General features: G+C 52.1%; 1 protein-coding gene across 1 annotated transcript; it reads right to left on the reverse strand.

Annotated features, from left to right (window-relative positions):
* Nucleotides 1-15,341: 15,341 nt before the first annotated feature.
* On the reverse strand, nt 15,342-16,277 carry LOC136992987 (olfactory receptor 14A16-like). The gene has a single exon (XM_067303005.1). The coding sequence runs from the start codon at nt 16,275-16,277 to the stop codon at nt 15,342-15,344; it is 936 nt and encodes a 311-aa protein (XP_067159106.1).
* Between the last annotated feature and the right edge of the window lie 1,054 nt (nt 16,278-17,331).

A 17,331-nucleotide genomic window follows, 5' to 3' on the forward strand; every position in this document is an offset into this window, starting at 1 on the left:
CCTCCAGAGAGTCACCACTTGCCCTGAGGCCCACCTCAATGAAGAAAGCCCTGGTGGGCATCTGACAAAACTACTCCTCCCTTCTCAGCAGCCTTGCCAGCTGCTGCAAGATCCAGCGACACCGGTGTCTCGGAGCCCCCCTCACCAGTCTGGCAGCAGGAAGAAGGCACTGGTGGTCCTCAGCTGAGCAGGCAAACCTCCTCTGGGATGGCTCTGCCCCCTCTAGCCATTTCCCCCCAGCACAGGGCCAGGCAGGCCAAGGCAGTGCTTGGCACACAGCACTTGGCACGCAGCTACAGCAGCCGGTGGCATTTGCTCATGGAGGGCTGCTCTTTCCCTACCACACTTTGGCATTGGAAAGCCAGGGTCAGTCATCATCAGGTTCCTTTTGGTGGGAGACCAGAGAAACACCCTTCCTACCTGGAAGTCATGGCCTTCCCACACATCCCATTTCCTGACCCCTTTGGATTCCTCTCCCCCTGGGCCCTTCCCATGTTCTTCTGTGCATCTTGCACCTTTCCTGGGGCTCTGTCCTTGGTGGCACTGCAGGCAGACGGTCCCCAATGCTCTCAGGGTTGGGAGTCCAGACCCCACAGGAGGGCACTCCAGCTCTCTGGGAGAGGACCACTCCTGCGAGGGACCCCCTCCCACAACTCCTGACACCAACTGCTTCCCCAGCAGCTCTCAAAGATGAGCAGCAACAGGGCAGGGAGCTCCCATGGCCATTTTGCTGTGCGAGCCCTTGCCACAAGTGCTGAGGCTGCAGCCTCTTTCTTGGAGAGCTGGGGTCCCCCTTCACCCACAAGGAAGGACATTGTGCAGGGCACCCCAAATTCAGGGAAGAGGTGCTGGGGGAGAGCAGGGTGGAAAGGGCTGTACCTGGCCCTGCATGGTTAGAATTGGAAGAAGATGCCTGTCCATTGCCTACAAAAATTGTTGTAAAACTTAAAAAAACTTTACCCATGCTTTACAAAAGCAAAACAGCTAGTCTCATGTGAACTCAAACAAAAATTTCTCTGAGATGACTATTAAAATTAAGATTTTTTTTTTTTTAGGGTAGAAGCAATCCTTCTTTTTCAAACCCTTGAGCTTTGTGTTCTTTGCATTTCATGCTTGACCCTATTTAAGCCTAGAAGCCTCTTTTCATACCTACAGGCGTTTATTTTGACAAAGGCACCTATGTGCATTCTAGTCTGGTAGCCTAGAACATCTTCTGAGAAATTGAACTCTACTTGCATCTTGTATTGTGACCAACCAACCAATTCCTGCCATGGAAGAAGGTTCAGGGAAGAACATAGGCTGTGATGGACCACAGCTGCCACAAAGCAAGCAGAATTTATCTCAGCACAAAGAGAACCAGAAGGTGGCCTTTTTTTTAGGACACTCCAGACTCATGCAAACACCTGAAGGCTGGAAATAAATCCTTGCAGGAGCAGAAATATTTATCGGCAGAGGGAACATGCACCCCACCTGAGCTGCAACTGGACTAGCAAGCCTTGCTGGTTTGAACCACTGGTTTGCTGCTTTCCCCCTTCCCAGAGAAATGCAATTTGGTAATGGAACACATTTGAAGAACAAAGAACTGCAAACTTGGTGTGCTTCAAAGAAAGATCAGTAGACTTTTCGCCTATGGTATCAACCTCCAAGTATGGGGTAGTAGAACAATGGAGTGGCCGACAGAAACAACAGCTGCACAAGAGTGACTCTTCTCTCATAGAATACTTCGAAGTGGGGATCCCATTTGTGGGAAGTTGTAAGGTGGCTAAATAAGTGACATACTCTTATGGGAAGGCCCATAGATAAGGGGGTTGTGTCAATAGCTGCATGAATTCCTGTTAAAACAGAAATAAAACCCCATCAAAGTCCTGGAGGTGAGGTTGTGGTTAAACATCAGCTCAGGGATCAGTCTGGGTGACTCTGCTCTTTTCCCATGGAAAAGGAGCATGGGATGCTGTAGACAATGAAGAGAGTAAGTTAACTGTAAGTGAGGCCTGGGTTATGTCCAAGACCTGGGTGTCTTCTCTTGCAGGGAGATGGGGTGTTACTGCTGACCGTGGGAACACTGATAACTGGAAAAAAAACACCTGAAACGTGTCTCTAACAGGTTCTGCCTTTTCACATTGCCCATGGGACAACTCATATATTGAAGCTCAGTCACAACCCATCTTTAAATCTATAGTTACAAGAGAAATACCATCTGTAATAGCACGAGGTCAAGGACTGATAGTAGGCAAAAATGTTACATTAACCCTAAGATCTAAAGTTATTCTAAATGTAGGAGCGATGAAATGTGGTACAATGAACATGTTCATTTAGTGAAAATGTCCCATGACAGAGCAGCCTGCCCTGAGCTGACACACAGAGAAAAAAGTTTTCATTTACTCCTCCCTGCAAACATGCAATTGTTCCTTTGCTCTTCTCTGGAGGCCTCCTTGTTCTCCAGAGAGCCTTTCCCCAGGTCAGTGTGTCCATGCTGGCCTGCCCAGCCGTTCCAGCACCCCTCCGCTGTGCATTCCTCGGTTTGACCCTTTACCTTTGGGTGACTCCACTTGGTTTTGGGAGTCTCCACTCACTGCACATCCCAGGAACATGCTGTCTCTGGAGATACCCTGCGCTCACCTGGTGGCTCCATATTGCCTTCCAGAAGGATGGGCATCTCTCACCAGCCCTCTAAAATTTGAGACAGCCCCCAGCAGATACCGCTTGAGCACTCACTCTCTCCAGGGCCACTGGGCACCCACAAGTGAAGGCTGAATCCAGCCCTCATTCCCTCACACATTCACCCTATGAGCACATCCTCCTTAGCCCGTGGAAAACCCAGTCACAGCAAAAGGGGCTTTTCAGGGGCAATTCCCAGAGCACCTTCTTGGCTCCAGCTTGGGAAGAAGAGCCTAGTCTTCATGCAGTGTACTGATGAAATCCCCTTTATTACAGAGATGCTGTAAGGGAGGCCAGCTCTGACACAGTCTGGGCAGATTTACACAAAGCCTCTGGGTTAGATAAACAGGTTTTCTGCCTCTGGAGAATAGAGATGAATTCAGATGTTTGTGTACAAACACGTTTATCACAGATAGAATGCCCCAACCACAAACGTTGCCTGAAATCACTTGGAAATCATATCTGAGGAGAGATGGGCAGCTTATTGCTGCTGAAACAGTACCAACCGAACCAGTTTCTTCAGTGCCTCCTTGAGCTCCTTGTTCCTCATGCTGTAGATAAGAGGGTTCACTGTTGGAGGCACCACTGCATACAGAACAGTCACCACCAGATCCAGAGCTGGGGAGGAGAGGGAGGGGGGCTTCAGGTAGGCAAACATTGCAGTGCTGACAAACAGGGAGACCACGGCCAGGTGAGGGAGGCACGTGGAAAAGGCTTTGTGACGACCCTGCTCAGAGGGGATCCTCACCACGGCAGTGAAGATCTGCACGTAGGACAGCACAATGAAAATGAAACACCCAAAGAATAAACAGGCAGTAACCACAAGAAGCCCAGCTTCCCTGAGGTAGGAGTCTGAGCAGGAGAGCTTGAGGATCTGGGGGATTTCACAGAAGAACTGGTCCACTGTGTTGCCTTGGCAGAGTGGTATGGAAAATGTATTAGCAGTGTGCAGGACAGCATGGAGAAAAGCACTGGCCCAGACAGCTGCTGCCATTTTGAGACAAGCTCTGCTGCCCATGAAGGTCTCGTAGTGCAGGGGTTTGCAAATGGCAACATAGCGGTCATAGGCCATGACTGTGAGAAGAAAATAATCTGCTGAAAACAGGAAGACAACCAGGAAGACCTGGGCAGCACATCCTGAGTAGGAAATGGCCCTGGTGTCCCACAGGGAATTGGCCATGGATTTGGCGACAGTGGTGGAGATGGTGCCAAGGTCGAGGAGGGAGAGGTTGAGGAGGAAGAAGTACATGGGGGTGTGGAGGCGGTGGTCACAGGCTACGGCTGTGATGATGAGGCCGTTGCCCAGGAGGGCAGCCAGGTAGATGTCCAGGAAGAGCGAGAAGTGCAAGAGCTGCAGCTCCCGTGTGTCTGCAAATGCCAGGAGGAGGAACTCGTTGAGGGAGCTGCTGTTGGACATTTCACTCCTTCTGGGCTTTCGGGACTGTGCAAAGGAGAACAGACATTGAGAAGTTAGGAGAGACTTTTCAAGGAAAAGAAATCCAAATGTTGCAGTTCTCATCCAAGCCCCCACACTGCCTCTCTCTTTACTGAAAGGGTCTTTGTGCAGCTCCCTTGCTTGGGCTGTGCTTTGCACTGGCTGAGTGTGCTGTGAGGAGCAGGGACCTCTGCCCATGGGCTCCAGAGCAGTCAGTCCTGCTGTCAAGCAGTAGGTACAGGGCAACAGGGGTGACCAGCTCTGACATTCACACTTTCTGTCAGGTGAAATCCACTCATCATGTAGAAGGGCTTTTCAGAATCTTCACTCTGAATTCTAAAGAATGAGGTTTGAGGAACAGAGTTTCAGGGATTTTTTATTTTCTTTTAGATGTTCTTGTCACCCCTGCGGAGTGTTCCTCAGAGGTAGAAATCCTTGGCATTTCCACTCTGAGTCCTGAGAAAAATGGATTCACTGTCCCTTGTTGCAGAGTGAGGACAGCTAGTCTGTCTGTTACTCTTGTTCCCAGCTGCCTTGTGCTTGCCACTCTTTGAGGTGGAGGATGATCACACTCATATGTTGCCCTAGAAAGAAACCAGCCCCTGCTGAGAGCACACGAGTCCAGTTTCAAAGTGCACAGCTCCAAACTTCTCACCCTTTCTCCGGGCACCTGAGGGAGCTCTCCACACTCCCCTTCTAGCCAAGGACACACAGGGCTCTTTTCAGATGCCCACATACAGCCTCCCACCACCATCTCCATACTCTCAGCATCTCGGCACCTTCCTCATGGGTCTCTCAGATATCACAGAGGTGCTATGAGACAGCAGTGCCTTTCTAGAGGGCAGCACGCAGTCTGCCAGGACACTATAAGGAAACGGTCAAAGGACTCTTAGGACTGGAGATGGGTTCTCCTTAAGGGAGAGTCAGCTCATTTCGCAGCCCCACAGACTGCATTTTCTGGAGCTCCACAAGTCAGAAGGGGGCTGGGGCAACCTCATTCCCATGCAGACCCCTCTGCTGCACAACTTGCGGCATTGGTGTCAGAACTGGAACTGAAACTTCCCACCCCAGAGAGCTCAACAGCAAGAACAGGAGCAGCATGGACAGGAGGGGAAACAAGGAGCAGCACCACGATCCGGGTGCCAGGGGAGGCAAGGAGAGAGAGAGACAGATGGGAACTCAGGAAAGCCTTCACCTTACCAGCTCGGCATGTCGCCTCACAGGCAGTGGCATCACAGGGTAGTCACTCTCAGTCCCTTTCTCAGGCACCTCTCCTCTGCCGGAGGGCTGGCTGCAGAGAAGGCAGCTCATGCCCTGGACCCCATGGCTGTCAGGGCAGAGGCTCTGCTGGCGGGGAGAGGAGACACAGGGAGCTTGCTCAGAGGAAGGTGTCTGCATCAGAGGGACTGACCATGACTTACCCAAATCCATCCTCCCATGACAATTCTCTTGGCACTTCCCTCTCACCCCTTGCCCATCTCTACAGCCTGGGGCTGTTCCTGCTGCCTGCAGCTTTCTCTCCCCCAACATCTTTTCCCTGTCTGTACTCACAGACCCTGTCCCACCCTCTGTGTGTGCAGTTCTGCCCTACAGAAACCTCCCGGATCACGGCACTGTCCAGGGCATCTCCGTGCTCGCAGGTCCTAAGAAGCAGGTCACATAAACCCTGATAAGTCCATAAAGGTGATGCTGGTGCTGCTGTAGGTGGAGGTGGGGTTGAAAGGGTTTGCTGAGCTTTCTCACAGACCTACTGATCTCTGAGAGGGAAGGTCAGTGAGTCCCAGCTCCTTGCCAAACCAGAAAACTCTTTCCTTTGTTCTCCCTGCCAGCATTAGGAAACTGGAAGCCCTGGAAGGAAAGCTCCTTCCCTTTCAAGTGGCCTTTTTTGCACCTTCGTCTGTGGTGTAGGCACACTGCTCTGAATCACAGCCCTGCACAGACCTGTGTGCATATCCCAGCTTCACAGCACTGCAGCCGTCCTTGGGAGAAAGCAGCAGCATGCCCTGTCCCTGTGATGATGTGGCGGGGAATGCCTGCTCTGAAGCATCTCCCCATCCTCTGCAAAGGAGAGCGATCCTTAAAAAACCTATCAGTCATGGGATGAAATAGGTTTAGAAGATCCCTCCAGGAACCTCTACAACATTGCCCTGCAGCCAGAGACTTACCGTGCAAAGGGCTGTGAAGATTTCTCCCACAAGGAGCTCTCCTCTCTCCTCCCACTCCACACTGCCTTGCACTTCTCTCTGCCTTTTTTCCTGTCATGTCAGCAGCAGCAGGCAGTGCCCGGAGCCCTGCTGCTCTTTGCAGAGGAACCACTCCTGCACAAAACTCTCTGTGGGCAGTGCCGCCTGGTTGCTATGACCTCCCTCCATCCTTGGATCCTGGCCCTGCTCAGGAGCAGGGGCCCAGCTGAGCTCATGAATTTCTCTGTCCCTTGTGCTCCCTCCTCCTGGGAAATGTTCACTGAGGTAGACTAAAATAATCACTGATGGTCCCTCTCTAAGCACTGAAGGAAGACTGATTCCAGCATTGCAATTTGTCTCATCAGAGGTTGTTTATCTATGAAAAGTGGAACTGTCCCACTCAGGAAGCCCCTATTCCCATCTCTTAGCTAGGCAGCAAACCTAGATGGGCAGAAGAATAGATTTCCTTTTCCCAGAGTTTAGGGAATAATTCAGATGTGTCACTTTGGGCTTCTCAGGCTGCTTTAGAAGGCCCTGGAATGGCATAGGATTCAGATTCTCCCGTGAGCTCCACAAAAAACACACAGGAGGTGGGATTCCCCTGTCCCAGGCAGAAGTGAGCACAGCATGGATGTCTGCACGCGAGATCTTGGTCTATGCATGACCATGCAGGTCTTCTGCTCCATCCTCCTGGGAAATGTTCACTGAGGTAGACTAAAATAATCAGCTATTGTCCTTTGGTAAAGAGTGGAGAGACACTGATTCCAGCATTGCAATTTATTTCATCAGAGGATGGCTATCTATGAAAGGTGGAAATATCCCACTCTGGAAGCTCCTATTCCCATCCGTTAAGTAGGCAGGACACCTAGGTGGGGACAAGAATGGAATTCATTCACACATGGTTCAGGTGTTGATTCAGATGACTTGGTTTGGGCCTCTCAGGATGCTTTAGAAGTCCCTGGGCTGGTGTGGGATTCAGATCCTTCTCATGAGCTCCATAAAAAACACAGAGGGGGTGGGAGTCCCCTTGCCCAGGCAGAAGTGAGAACAGCATGGATGTCTGCATGCGAGATCTTGGTCTATCTTCAATGGAGATGGAGGGTGGGAGTCAGTTGCTCAACACACAAACACCTGATGACATTGGAAGAGACAGAGACGGACCAAGGCATGTGCCAGAGTCTTCTTGCTGTGATGGAGCAGCTATGACACCCACATCCTTCTAGAGCATGAGTTGGCGGCCAGGTGGAGAATTGCCTTGGCCATCTCAAATGACACTAGATGCCTCCTACTACTAGGGCTCCACTCACTATGAAGCTGAGACATAGGAAGATCCCAAAGTTACAAACAGCTAGTGCAATTCAGTGCAGACACTTGATTTAATGACATAGAAATAGGCCTGCAGGGCCATGTCGGATGCCTGGGGTGTCCAGCACATCCACATGTCTCTAGAGATACAACATGGGACCTCTAGGAAAACCATGGCCCTTTGGGGTGGTTGCTGGGCTAGGGCCCCAGGGCATCTTGGGGTTCCTACCAGTGCCCAAACAACTGGATCCCACCACTGCCTTTAGGCCAAGTTTTCCGATCTACAGCCAAGACTGCTTCATAAATGGGAGAGGCACATCACACCAAGGTCTCTGCTCTAGTCTCTGCACCCTTAAAACCTTCTAGCTTTCCTCCCCCTGAAACTCTTCTCACCCACAAGAGGATATGAACCAGGACTGGGCTAATGATGACCTCAGGGTACCTGGATCACAGGCTGCCCAGGCCCAGGGACTTCTTCAGTGGCACCTTGTCCTGCCTGGAAATTGGTTCACCTCTGTCAAAGGCCACAAGGTGCTGCAGAGTCAGCTCAGGTAGCAAAACCCTCTCCTGCCATTCCTGCACAGCCCAGCTCTGTTTCTGCCTGGCCTTAGGCACTGCAGGATTTGCTCTCTCAGTGGGAACCTCCTTTCACCATTACATTGCCACCTGCTATCTAGGCCAGCATGGCTCTGCTCTGAAGTGGGGCCATAGCACACACAATGTCCTTGGCCCTTGCTAACAGGTTGCACCATTACAAATCTGCTCTCTGTGCCACAGCTGAGGCTCTGCAACTCCAATATACACAAGTGCCTGCAGCCTGGGGCACACAGAGGAGCAGATGGAGATGCACAGGCTGTCACAGGACTGAAACTTGGTTGGAATAACTGAGATGTGGAGGGACCACTAGCATGACTGGAGGGCTGTGATGGCAGGGTACAATCTCTGCAGGCAAGACCGTTAGGGAAGATGAGCAGGGGGGATGCCCTTGGTGTGAAGGGAAAGTTCAAATGTATGGAGCTCTTGCATGGGATGGACAAGGGTTTGGGTGAGAGTGTGTGCGTGAGCATCAGAGTAAAGGTGACATTGTGATGGGGGTTACAGACCACCCGATGAGGGTGAGGAGGTGGATGCAGTCTCCTTTAAGCAACCTGAGGAAGTCAGTGGTTACAGGGCCTGGTTCTTATGGGGGGACTTTAATCTCCCCAATATTCATTGGAAGGGCAAAGAGCAGGGTGCAAGCAGTCCAGGAGATTTCTGGAGGGTGTCAGGGACAGCTTCCAAGCACAGCTCCCTGATGGTCCAGTAAGGGTGATGCTCATGTGGATCTGGTACTCACACAAGGAAGAATTGATCAGGGCGGTGATAATCCGTGGAAATGTTGTCTGCAGTGACTATGGTAGAGTGGAGTCCCAGATCGTGAGGACAATGAGGAATGCAATAAGGCATAATGATAAGATGGGTAGACACACAGGTGGGTAAAAAGCTGGTTGAATGATCGCGCTCAGAGGGTTTTTTTGAATGGGTCATGCTTTACCAGGAAGCCAGGTAAAGGTGGAGTATGGAGGGATTTATACTAGGACCTGTCCTGTTTGAACGGTTCATCAGTGATCTGGAGGATGCAACACTCATCACGTGTATAGATGACACCTCATCAGGAGAAAGAGTCATATATTTGAGGGCTGCCATTCAGGTGGTCCTCAGCAGGCAGGAGGAACGGACTGTCAGGAAGTTCAACAAGGACAAAAGCAGGTCCTGCCCCTGGCACAGACCAACATCCTGCAGTGATATGGGCTGGGGACTGCCCAGCTGGGCAGCAGCTCTGCAGAAAAAGGACCTGGGAGTCTTTGTGGGCAGGAAGCTGAACATCAGCCAGCAGCGTGCCCTGGCAGCAAAGCAGGCCACAGCATCTTGGGTTTCATGAACAGCAGCACAGCCAGGAGATGGAGGGAAGTGATTATGCCCCTCTACTCAACACTCGTTAGAGCCCATCTAGATACTGCGTGCAGTTGGGGCTCCCTGTAGAAGAACGCTGTTGATCACAGAGAGTGAGTCCAGTGGCAGGCCCCCAAGGTGGTTGGGGGCTGGAGCACTTGCCCAGTGAGGAGAGGCTGAGGGAATGAGTTTATTCAGCACAGAGAAGGGAAGGTTTCTGGGGGAACTCATAGCAGCTTCCCAAGTGAAAGTTGCCACTGATAATGAACAAGGTTTTTAAAGGAATTTGTGGCATGAGAATGAGAGGAAAGAGTTCAAAGCTGACACAAGTGCTGTTAAAATTGTATATAAGGGAGAAAAATCGATGAGGATCCTGAAGCATTTGAAGTGGGGTCCAGAGGGGTTAGGGATTCTCTCTTCTTGGAGACTTGCAGGATGCAGCTGGACAAAGCCCTGAGGAACTTGGTGAGAATTCAGTGTGGATCCCTAAGTGAGCAGGAGGTTGGACTACAGTCGTCCCAACGTCCCTTCCAGCCTGAATGGTTCTGTGATTCTGTCCTCTCTGGTGATAGGCACTGCAATTCTTGCAAGCAGGAAGTCCTTTTCTGCATGTGGGTTAGCACCTGACATGGCCTCCCCAGAGCCAGCCCCTCCTAGTGGTGTGAGGTTGTCTCTTGGGCCTGAAAGGTTTTCAGTTCAAGGTTTCTTTATGAGTGACTGCTTGTCCAGAATGGGCCCTGCTCACAGCTTACAACTCCTGTAAATTACAACATGATACCAAATGAGTATGACACAAACAAAAAGTCATGGCATGAGGGTGATGGCACTCTAATGTGCCCAAGGTCTTTAGCAAATGCAGAAATATCCTTACCCAGCCATGGCTGTGCCCCACATAGGGGTCAGCAGACAGCCGTGCTCTGGGATCTGCCAGGATCTGGTGCAGAAGAGAGGCCATGCAAGGCTGGCCTTTTCCCTTCCACTGGGATAGAGAAACCTGGTGCAGAAGAGAGGTCATGCAAGGCTGCCCTTTTCTCTTCCATTGGGATAGAGAAACCTGCAGCAGGACGCAGGTGGCCATGGACAACCCCACAGCTGGGGAGAGCAGTCAGCATGGGAAAGGGGTGATGTGAGGGGCTGGTGTGGGACGATGGCCCTGGGGCAGCTTCCCCAGTGTGTCCGTGCAACACAGGGAACAACCTGGGCTCTTCTCTCCTGCACCTGCCATGTCCTGGTGCCTTTCCCAGGAGACCTGCATTTGCCCTGCAAGTACATGGCCGTGTGCTCCCCCACTGCCATTCACACGCAATAGCTGCCTGCTGGCATTTTTCCTCTCCTGGGCCCTTTCCAGTCCAGCCCAGACCCTCCTCAGCTCTCCCCACCTTCCCTGCCCTCTCCCCAGCGCACCCAGCAGAGCAGCCCAAGCTGGCAGTGGCCCCCAGCAGTGCCTGCTGCAGAGGGCTGCAGAGCTCTGGGCACTCACCCCATAGCCCCAGCCCCTCTGAAGGGCACAGCAGGTGCTGGGGGGCAGAGAGGTGTGTCAGCCTCCTCATCAGCCCCTGGGGGGCTGGGGGCCAGCAATGCCACAAGGAAAGGGAGGCCGCTCACTCCATATCTCCACTGCTGTCGTGACCAGCAGATCCTTAATTGGACTGCCAGCAGCCCCACTGACCAGCTCCTCTCCCCAGGACAGCACACGAGTCCTGGCCCCGGGGCTCCTCAGGCAGCTCCAGTGACAGGGCAGCCTGCCCCGAGCTGACACACAGAAACAGGTTTTCATTTATTCTTCCCCACAAGCACACAATGGCACCTTTGTTCTTCTCCAGGGATGTCCCTGTTCTCCAGGGAGCCTTTCCCCAGGTCAGTGTGTCCGTGCTGGCCTGCCCAGCCACTTCTGAACCCCTCCACTGTGTTCCCTGGGCTGGCGGTGCTGCTCTGCAGGGTGAGCAGGCTGTGGGACCCCAGGGTGACTCCACACTGGCCGGGCTGGTCAGGGTAGACCTAGCTGGCCCAGCATCACTGCACCTGACAACTCCCTCCCCAGGTGTCTGTGGCTGTGGAAGATGCTCAGAGCAATCACAAGGCATTTCCAATGGCTCAGGATGGGGTCAGATGTGCCATTAGATCCAGTCATGGTTTTTCATTGTAGGTGACATGAACCGCTCTTGAGGCTGCCTTCCCTGTGCCTGAGGAGTCCCCACTGCCTCTCCTGAGGTTGCAGAGCCCTGATTTGGTGCATTCCTCGGTTTGGCCCTTGACCTTGGGTGACCCCACTTGGTTTTGGGAGTCTCCACTCACTGCCTGTCCCAGGAACATGCTGTCCCTGGAAATCCCCTCTCCTCTCCGGGTGGCTCCATATTGCCTTCCAGAAGGATGGGCATCTGTCACCAGCCCTCTAATATTTGAGACAGCCCCCAGCAGATACCTCTTGAGCACTCACCCTCTCCAGGGCCACTGGGCACCCACAAGCGAAGGCTGAATCCAGCCCTCATTCCCTCACACATCACCCTATGAGCACATCCTGCTAAGCCCATGGAAAAACCCAGTCACAGCAAAATGGGCTTTTTGGGTGCAATTCCCTGAGCTCATTCTTGGCTCCAGCTTGGGAAGAAGAGCCCAGTCTTCAGGCAGTGTACTGATGAAATCCCCTTTTATTACAGAGATGCTGCAAGGGAGGCCAGCTCTGACACAGTGCTCGGCAGATTTACACAAAGCCTCTGGGTCAGACAGACGGGGTTTGTGCCTCTGGAGAAGAGGGATGAATTCAGACATTTGTGTACAAACACGCTTTTCACAGATGGAATGCCCCAACCACAAATGTTGCTTGAAATCACTTGGAGATCACTTGTGAGGAGAGATGGGTAGCTTATTGCTGTTGAAACAGCACCAACCAAACCAGTTTCTTCAGTGCCTCCTTGAGCTCCTTGTTCCTCATGCTGTAGATGAGAGGGTTCACTGCTGGAGGCACCACTGCGTACAGAATGGCCAGCACCAGATCCAGAGCCGGGGATGAGAGGGAGGGGGGCTTCAGGTAGGCAAAGGAGCCAGTGCTGACAAACAGGGAGACCACAGCCAGGTGAGGGAGGCACATGGAAAAGGCTTTGTGCCGGCCCTGCTCAGAGGGCATCCTCAGCACAGCAGTGAAGATCTGCACGTACGACAGCACAATGAAAGTGAAAAACCCAAAGCCTAAACAGGCACTGACTGCAATAAGCCCAACTTCCCTGAGGTAGGAGTCTGAGCAGGAGAGCTTGAGGATCTGGGGAACTTCACAGAAGTGGTCCGCTGTGTTGCCTTGGCAGAGTGGTATTGAAAATGTGTTCCCAGTTTGCAGCACAGCACTGAGGAAAGCACTGGCCCAGGCAGCTGCTGCCATTTTGACACAAGCACTGTGGCTCATGAGGGTCCCATAGTGCAGAGGTCTACAGATGGCAACATAGCGGTCATAGGCCATGACTGTGAGGAGATAAAACTCTGCTGTAAATAAAAAAAAGGAGAAAAAGACCTGGGCAGCACATCCCAAGTAGGAAATGACTTTGCTGTCCCAAAGGGAATTGGCCATGGATTTGGGGACAGTGGTGGAGATGTTGCCCAGGTCAAGGACAGAGAGGTTGAGGAGGAAGAAGTACATGGGGGTGTGGAGGCGGTGGTCGCAGGCTACGGCTGTGATGATGAGGCCGTTGCCCAGGAGGGCAGCCAGGTAGATGCCCAGGAAGAGCGAGAAGTGCAAGAGCTGCAGCTCCCGTGTGTCCGCAAATGCCAGGAGGAGGAACTCGTTGAAGGAGCTGCTGTTGGACATTTGCTTCCTCAGGGCTTTGTGGACTGTCCAAGGAGAAAAAGACAGGGGCACGTTAGAGCAGGCTTCTCTGAGCCAAACCCACTCTGCTTCTCATAGAAACCCCCACCTTTCCTCTGCCCTTTACCTTCACTCAGCTCCCTTTCTGCAGCTCTGTTTACACTGGCTGAGGGTGCCATGAGGAGCAGGGGCCTCCGCCCATGGGCTCCAGAGGAGTCAGTCCTGCTCTGCTGGGGGGCATGTAAATGGAGGTGTCAAACTGACCCTGCTATGTGGTGGGATACCTGGGGATGGGCGCTGGGAACTGGGAGCAAGGGGACTTGGTCCAGGTACCAGTGGGAAGTTTCCCTGTTTCCCATGATGAGAGCTGAATACAGCTCTCGTGGCAGCTGTGTCTGCAAGAGAAGACCCTTGTGAGGAATTCATCTCCCCCAGCCTTCCCTCTTGAACAGAGGAGTCTGTATCTGAATCAGCCACACCAGCTGCCACTCCAGCAAGGCAGAGAAGCAGTCAAGTGAAGGCAGGGGGTGACCTGACCCTTTCTAGATGTCTCTGTCCCAATGGGATAGACCCTGTCCTCCCGCTAGTTTACCATCTGTGCCCTTCCTGCAGGCACTGCAGAGAGAATGGGAAGTGACTAGCTCTGATGCACACATGCTGCAGCAGATTATGTCCACCACGTATGTGGAAGGGCTGTTCAACATTTGGAAACCCATTTTTCTCTGCAAAATGATCACTGGAGGAGTCTGAGGATATACATACACACATGTACATATATATATATATTTGTGCACACGCACACACAGTCTCCCCATCAGCACCAGGGCTGGGGGCCAGCAATGTCACAAGGAAAGGGAGGCTGCTCACTCCATGTCTCCACTGCTCTCGTGACCAGGAGATCCTTAACTTGGACTGCCAGCAGCCCCTCTGGGCAGCTCCTCTTCCCAGGACAGCACACAAGTCCTGGTCCCGGGGCTCCTCAGGCAGCTCCAGTGACAGAGCAGCCTGCCCTGAGCTGACACGCATAGAAACAGGTTTTCATTTATTCCCCTCCACAGAAGCAAACAACTGCGCCTTTGCTTTTCTCTAGGGATGTCCCTGCTCCCCAGAGAGCCTTTCCCCAAGTCAGTGTGTCCGTGTTGTCCTGGCCAGCTTTTCCTGCAGCCCTCCCCTGTGTTCCCGCAGGGCCCCAGGCTAGCGGTGCTGCTCTGCATGGTGAGCGGGCCATGAGACCCTGGGGTGACTCCACACTGGTCGTGATGGTCAGGACAGAGCCAGCTGGCCCAGCATCACTGCACCTGACAAACCTCTCCCCAGGATCTGTGGCTGTGGAAGATGCTTGGAGCAATCACAGGGCATTTCACATAGCTCAGGATGTGTTCAGAGGTGTCATTAGACCCAGCCCATTCCCTCTCCTGAGATTTGGTACGTTCCTCAGTTTGGCCCTTTGCATTTGGGTGACTCCACATGGTTTTCAGAGTCTCCACTCACTGCCCATCCCAGGCACACACCGCCCTGGAGATCCCCTCTGCTCTCCAGGTGGCTCCATATTTCCTTCCAGAAGGACAGGCATCTGTGAGCAACCTAGTGATATGTGAGACAGTCCCTGGCAGATACCACTTGACCACTCACACTCTCCAGGGCACTGGACACCCACTGGGCACCCTAACACATCACCCTATGAGCACATGGTCCTTAGTCCTTGGAAAACCCAGGCACAGCAACAGGGCCTTTTCGAGTGCAATTCCCTGAGCGCATTCTTGGCTCCAGCTTGGGAAGAAGAGCCCAGCCTTCAGGCAGTGTACTGAGGAAACCCCCTTTTATTACACAGATGCTGCAAGGGAGGCCAGCTCTGACACAGTGGTCAGCAGATTTACAGAAAGCCTCTGGGTCAGATATTCTGGCTTTGTGTTGCTGGAGAAGTGGGATGAATTCAAACACTTCTGCACAAACATGATTATCACAGAGAGACTGCCCAAAACATAAAAGCTTTCTGAGATGAATGGGGAATCGCTTATGAAGAGGGATGGGGAGCTTATTGCTGCTGAACTAGTACCAGCTGAATCAGTTTCTTCACTGCGTCCTTGAGTTCCTTGTTCCTCATGCTATAGATGAGGGGGTTCATTGCTGGAGGCACCACCGAGTACAGAACAGCCACCATCAGATCCAGAGCTGGGGAGGAGAGGGAGGGAGGCTTCAGGTAGGCAAACAGGCCAGTGCTGATGAACAGGGAGACCACAGCCAGGTGAGGGATGCACATGGAAAAGGCTTTGTGTCGTCCCTGCTCAGAGGGCATCCTCAGCACAACAGTGAAGATCTGCACATAGGACAGCACAATGAAAACGAAACACCCAAGGAATAAACAGGCATTTACCACAATAAACCCAGCTTCCCGGAGGTAGAAGTCTGAGCAGGAGAGCTTGAGGATCTGTGGGATTTCACAGAAGAACTGGTCCACTGTGTTGCCTTGGCAGAGTGGTATTGAAAATGTGTTCCCAGTGTGCAGGAGAGCATTGAGAAAACCACTGGCCCAGGCAGCTGCTGCCATTTTCACACAAGCTGTACTGTCCATGAGGGTCCCATAGTGCAGGGGTCTGCAGATGGCAACATAGCGGTCATAGGCCATGACTGTGAGAAGAGAATACTCAGCTGACATGAAAATGGCACATAAAAATATCTGTGCAGCACATCCTGAATAGGAAATGGCACTGTTGTCCCTCAGAGAATTGGCCATGGATTTGGGGACAGTGGTGGAGATGGAGCCAAGGTCCAGAACAGAGAGGTTGAGGAGGAAGAAGTACATGGGGGTGTGGAGGCGGTGGTCGCAGGCTACAGCTATGATGATGAGACCATTGCCCAGGAGGGCAGCCAGGTAGATGCCCAGGAAGAGCGAGAAGTGCAAGAGCTGCAGCTCCCGTGTGTCCGCAAATGCCAGGAGGAGGAACTCATTGAGGGAGCTGCTGTTGGACATTTGCTCCTTTGGGCCACTGGTGGACTGTCCAAGGAGGAAGAGACATTGACAAGTTAGGACAGGCTCCTCTGAGTAAAACCCTTTGCATTTCTCATGGAACCTCCCACATGTCCTCTGTCCTTTACCTTCATTCAGCTCTCTGTCTTGAGTTCTAATTTGCACTAGCTGAGTGTGCAATGTGGAGCAGGGGCCTCTGCCGATGATCTCCTGTGGGGTCGTTATGCTCTGCAGCTGGTGTAAAAGAAGGGAGGTGACAAACATTCCCAGGTATTCAGTGGGGATAGGAGCAGCTTGGGTGCCATGAGCTGAACTAAGGAGACATGGTCCAGTGACCCAGTGGGAAGTTTCTCTAGTTACCATAAGGAGAGATTAATATAGTACTGTGACCAACCAATAAACCCCCACAACAGAAGAAGGCTCAGGGGAGATGGGCAAGGGTGATGTGCCCATGAAGCTCAGGGGATAAGGTAGAGTGTGACTTAGCACAGCTGTGGCACAGAAAGCTGGCTTCATCTCCACACAAAGGGGACCACAGGGTGGCCTTTGTTTTAGGTAAACAGCTATGTCAGTTGAGTGGATCACCTGACTACATCCCAACTGAGCAGATCAGCAGGTGTAAATGTTTCTCCTTGATTTAATCAAAACAGTGTGAATGTCTCCCTGAGTTCCCAGAGCAGCATGGGCAGAAGTGTGTTGTGGCTCAGCCAAACATAAAGTACAAAAACTGAACAACGAACAAAGAATTTCAGAGAGAGCAACAAGCTTGAGCTGGTTTCATCCAACGTATTCCTTCCCGGTGACTGGGGATCTCCCAGCGTTGTAATGGTGAGCATATTATAGAGGCCAGGAAAGGGGATCACCTTTTTATTGTGCTTGAGCTATATATTGCAATTGCTGTATTTTGCTAAGCGCAACTTACGCTTGTACTGTGATTTCAGTACACTGCTCGATCACTCTGCTAAATCAAAAATCCCATGTAACATCAAATATCATCAAAGAAAAAATTTTGATATTAAACAGTACACTCTCCACTTGTGGAATATCTAAAAGAACC

This window comes from Apteryx mantelli, chromosome 11 (assembly GCF_036417845.1).
Source record: "Apteryx mantelli isolate bAptMan1 chromosome 11, bAptMan1.hap1, whole genome shotgun sequence".
Taxonomy (NCBI): Eukaryota; Metazoa; Chordata; class Aves; order Apterygiformes; family Apterygidae; genus Apteryx; species Apteryx mantelli.

Bases quoted from the DNA above. Each gene is read 5' to 3' on its own strand.
- LOC136992987 (XM_067303005.1), bottom strand. From the start codon at position 16,277: ATGTCCAACAGCAGCTCCCTCAATGAGTTCCTCCTCCTGGCATTTGCG.